The 5043-nt window shown below is 35.6% G+C and overlaps 1 protein-coding gene across 1 annotated transcript; it reads right to left on the bottom strand.

Annotated features, from left to right (window-relative positions):
• Positions 1-3237: 3237 nt before the first annotated feature.
• Positions 3238-4350, bottom strand: LOC113347555. The gene is made up of 2 exons (XM_026591238.1): positions 3938-4350; positions 3238-3733 (listed from the first exon to the last, which is right to left on the bottom strand). Exons 1-2 carry the CDS (start codon positions 4348-4350, stop codon positions 3238-3240), a joined length of 909 nt encoding a protein of 302 aa, XP_026447023.1.
• Between the last annotated feature and the right edge of the window lie 693 nt (positions 4351-5043).

Below are 5043 nucleotides of genomic sequence, written 5' to 3'. Positions count from 1 at the left end.
GGGGGGGGGGGGGGGGGGGGTGTTAGATGTAGAGATATTACCTGTGGACAGTAAGATTGGAGAGTGATCAGATGTTTCTATAGAAAACACAGTTTGTGCTATATCTGGATATTTATGTTCCATTGTTGGAGAAAGTAGAATTTTGTCCAATCTACATAATACTGGGTCTTGTTACATATTGGTCCAAGTGTACAACCCTCCATCAGCTGGTAAGTCAATCAAGTCATCTTGAGCCATAAATTTGTTAAAGAGAGTCTTCCCAAGCTTTGAGCTTCCACTTTTGTTTCTCTCCCAATTTCTTCTCACAGCATTGAAATCTCCGGCTATTATCCAAGCATCAGAAGCCCATCCTGTTGTGTGTTATAATTCAATCTAGAACTCCTTTATCTCTTTACTCTCACAAGGAGAATAAGCATTTGTGGGAATCCATTCAAAATCTTCATTTCTTAGTTTGAATTTATTGTTGATTGTGTTGTGAGAGAATTTTTCATCAGTGCATTCTAGTTTTCATCATCCCAGATTGTTAGCATTCCTCTGCTTAACTCTTGAGAAGGTATCCAACTCCATTTATTTCTATCATTCCCACATATACGATTCACTAACCAAGGGGTTATTTTCATCATTTTTGTTTCCTGCACCACCACTGCTACAGGATTACTTACATATTAATTCCTTCAAGTTATCCATTTTGTCCACTGCATAAAGTCCTCTTGCATTCCAGGATAGTACTAATGAATTCATTGGTTCATGATCTGAGCCCCTTCCATGATCTCCAATATTTTATCTTGAGTCTTCTCCTGATCATCTGAGTGTGTCAATTTCCTTTCATGTCTTTCAATGATTTCAGTAAAGATGTGTTGCACTTGTTGCTCCTGTCGTGTGTTAATTGTGCCCATATTTGTACTTACTTCTATTAGCAGTTCGACTGTGTTGAATATTGAATTTATCTGCTTCTTATATGTAGTTTTAGTTTTATCTTACTCAAAGATTACCAGTGGTAGGTATGAGTCATTGTGACCATAACCTTCCATTTTTGTTTCTTTTACCACTTTCTGACTTTCCCCAATTTCTTCAAGTCGAATTACCGGAGTTCCGGGTTCTTTCCCGATTTGAATTATGGTATGATTTGGATTCACATTCTTAAATTTTTCAAAGAGAACATTGATTGGGTTGGTTTTCTTACCAGCATCCAAGTTCCTTCTCCTATTGTTGCGGAAAAAAATTGTTGCAGATGGTTCTCCTCCATCACCCATGTCAATGCTTAAGTTAATCTCCTTTGCTTGACTGGTTTGACCTACTGAGTTTGAATTCAAACTTGAAATATTTGAATTTCTAGATGTTTCTCTAGAAAACAGAATTTGTGCTATATCTGGATATTTATATTCCATTGTTGGAGAAAGTAGAATTTTGTACAATCTACATAATACTAGGTCTTGTTGCATATTGGTCCAAGTGTACAACCCTCCACCAGCTGGTAAGTCAATCAAGTCATCTTGAGCCATAAATTTGTTAAAGAGAGTCTTCCCAAACTTTGAGCCTCCACTTTTGTTTCTCTCCCAATTTCTTCTCACAACATTGAAATCTCTGGCTATTATCAGAAGCCCATCCTTTTTTTTTGCTTAATCATAAAATTTTATTACCAAAAACAAACTAAAGAATTTACAAAGAAAACTGACTAGATAGGCCTAGTACAATATAAGCAAAATAACAAAAAAAAAAAAAACCTATAAACTACCAAGCCCAATACAAACTCAGCCCAATATATTTTTAGCAGAATCTGAAATAAGTTTGATTTTCCCACTCTAAATCTTCCAAGAATGAAGGTTTCTCCTCATATTCAATAACTTCACCTATATCTAGCCTTGCACCCTTCTTTGCCACTTTATCTGCTGAGAAATTAATTTCTCTGAAAGAATGTCTGAAATTTATATTATTCATCCTTGCAAGGATTCTTTGCCATCTCTTCTCTATCATCCAAGGTATCTCACTTGAGATGAAAGCCTGCAAAACTGCTTTGAATCCAGGCTGAAACACACATTAAAAAATTGTATTCTTATAGCCCATTCACCAGCACCTGTTAATGTCATTACTTCAGCAATGTAATTTGTAGCCACACCTATACCACCTGCTATTGCTCCTAGATATCCACCATTGCAACTCCTTCCAACAAAACCATATCCTGATTTACCAGGATTTCCTTTGGATGCTCCATCACAGCAGATGAGGATTTGATTTACTGATGGAAATTTAAAAATACATTCCTTGACTTCTGAAGTTTTAACTTTAACTCCCTTGATACCAAAAGCATTCATGATGTTCATATCATACATAGTACCCCTGATTTTTCCTTTCATTCTTACACTGCATTCTTTAGTGAACTGCATTATCCTCATCTTGAAACTTATTAAATCTGGAACCTCCTCTTCATAAAATACTCTATTCCTGGTAAACCATAGTTCTACCATTGAAGTAAAGGCACAGATATACCAAACTTCTTTCACAACAGCACTTTCCTTCTGAACATATTTCAAAACATCCATGAAGTTACAAGGATTCAAGAACTTAAAGATTCCTCCTAGCCAGTGCCATATTTTTTCTTTAAAATCACAGTACCACAATATATGCTCCATTGTATCTTGTCCATTACCACACAAATAACATTTTGAAACAGTTGAGCAACCTTTTTTTTCTGTAGTTCTCCTTTGTAGCACAAGCTCCTCTGAGAATTTTCCACAAATTTGTTAAAATTTTAGGATGAATAGCAGAACACCATACCTGTTTTGACCAAGTGACTTTAGGATACTTTTTCCTGATTAGTTGCACTGCACTTTTGACTGAAAATTTTCCTGTCATATCTGGATTCCATATAAGTTTGTCTTCACCCTCACCAATTATTGGTAATTCCTCTTTTGAAAAGAAAAACCACATTTCTGCAGGTATATTCCATTCCCCATTTACAATTAACTCACTGACTTTCATGTCCTCATGATGTGGAATGAAACTATTATCAGGGTGCATCTCCTTCAGTGCATCTTCTTTGATCCACTTGTCCTTCCATACTGAAATCTCTTTCTCATTTCCAACTAGCCATCTACTTCCTTCTTGCACTTCATTCATAACCCATTTCAGGCCTGGACAAATTGAAGATTTCCTATAATATTTTATCCATATACCATTTTTATCCTTGAATTTAGCATTCATAAATTTTGTCCACTCTGCATCTTTTGTCTTCATTTTTCATAGTAACTTCATAAGAAGGGCTTTATTGATGACTTCAAATCTTCTTATTCCCAATCCACCTTCAGTTATTGGAGCACAAATCTTTTCATATTTTACTGTTATGAGTTTCTTCACTGCAGGATCTCCAGACCATAAAAAATTTCTTACTATTTTTTCACATTCTTTGATTACATTTGCGGGCCACCTATACACTGACATGTTGTAAACATGTATACTACATAGCACAGATTTCACCAATGTCAACCTTTCAGAAAATGACAACATTTTTCCCATCCACCATGCTAATATCTTATTCATTAATTCAACCATACCCCATACTTGATGATTCCTTACTCTACCAGGATTCAACACCACACCCAAATATTTGTCAGGAAAATCTGACAATTCCATTTGCAAACTCTCAGCTATACTTCTTCTTCTATTTTCATTTACTCCACCCAAAAAGCATTTACTCTTCACCCTATTATCACTTGGCCAGATGCTCTCTGATAATCTGTTAACAATTTCAATAGATTGTCAAGTGATTTCCTTTGTCCATTACAGAATACAAAAATATCATCTGCAAATAGCATATGGGAAGGATGACACCCATTTCTGTTTATCATTGGTAAAATATTCCCATCATGTATATGTTTAGATATACTTCTGCTTAACACCTCTTCAGCAATTACAAATAAAATAGGTGACAATGGGTCACCTTGTCGAAGTCCCCTTCCAACAGAAAAGAAACCACAAGGCTCCCTCATTCACTAATACTGAGATTTTAGCTGATTCAAAGAGTATTCTAAGCCAATTAATTCCCACTTCAGAAAAACCAAAATGCCTTGATGTTTTGAAAAGAAAGTTCCAGCTTAATGAATCATAAGCTTGAGTTATATCTAATTTCAAACCAATGTTTCCTCCCCTTCTCTTTACCTCCAACTCATTAACCATCTCAGATGCTAGAACAATTTTTTCCTGAATATTTCTGCCTTCAATAAATCCTCCCCTTCTCTTTACCTCCATCAGAAGCCCATCATGTTGTGTATTCGAATTCAATCCAAATATCTTTTCTCTATTTACTCTCACAAGGAGAATAAGCATTTGTGAGAATCCATTCAAAATCTTCATTTCTTAGTTTGAATTTGTTGTTGATTGTGTTGTGAGAGAATTCTTCATTAATGCATTCTAGTTTTTCATCATCCCAGATTGTTAGCATTCCTCTACTTAACTCTTGAGAAGGTATCCAACTCCATTTATTTCTATCATTACCCCATATACGATTCACTAACCAAGGGGTTATTTTCATCATTTTTGTTTCCTGCACCACCACTGTTACAGGCTTATACTTACATATTAATTCCTTCAAGTTATCTATTTTTTCCACTGCATTAAGTCCTCTTGCACTTCAAGATAGTACTAATGAATTCATTGATTCATGATCTGAGCCCCTTCCATGATCTCAAATATTTTCTCTTGAGTCTTCTCCTGCTCATCTGAGTGTGCCAGTTTCCTTTCATATCTTTCAATGATTTCAGCAAAGATGCGCTGCACCTGGTGCTCCTGTCCTGTGCTAATTGTGCCCATGTTTGTACTTACTTCTATTAGCAGTTCGACTGTTTTGAAGATTGAATCTATCTGCTTCTTATACGTAGTTTTAGTTTTATCTTACTCAAAGATTACCAGTGGTAGGTATGAGTCATTGTGACCATAATCTTCCATTTGTGTTTCTTTTACCACTTTCTGACTTTCCCCAATTTCTTCAAGTCGAATCACCGGAGTTCCGGGTTCTTTCCCGATTTGAATTATGGTATTATTTGGATT

Source organism: Papaver somniferum, chromosome 1, assembly GCF_003573695.1.
Source record: "Papaver somniferum cultivar HN1 chromosome 1, ASM357369v1, whole genome shotgun sequence".
NCBI classification, from domain to species: Eukaryota; Viridiplantae; Streptophyta; class Magnoliopsida; order Ranunculales; family Papaveraceae; genus Papaver; species Papaver somniferum.
This window is presented reverse-complemented; position numbering and strand designations above follow the sequence as displayed.

Coding starts and splice junctions, on each gene's coding strand:
- LOC113347555 (XM_026591238.1), bottom strand. CDS start 4,350: ATGAAGATTTTGAATGGATTCTCACAAATGCTTATTCTCCTTGTGAGA. Junction 3,734..3,937: donor TGGAAGGGGACTTCGACAAG/GTGACCCATTGT, acceptor AATTGTTAACAG/ATTATCAGAGAGCATCTGGC.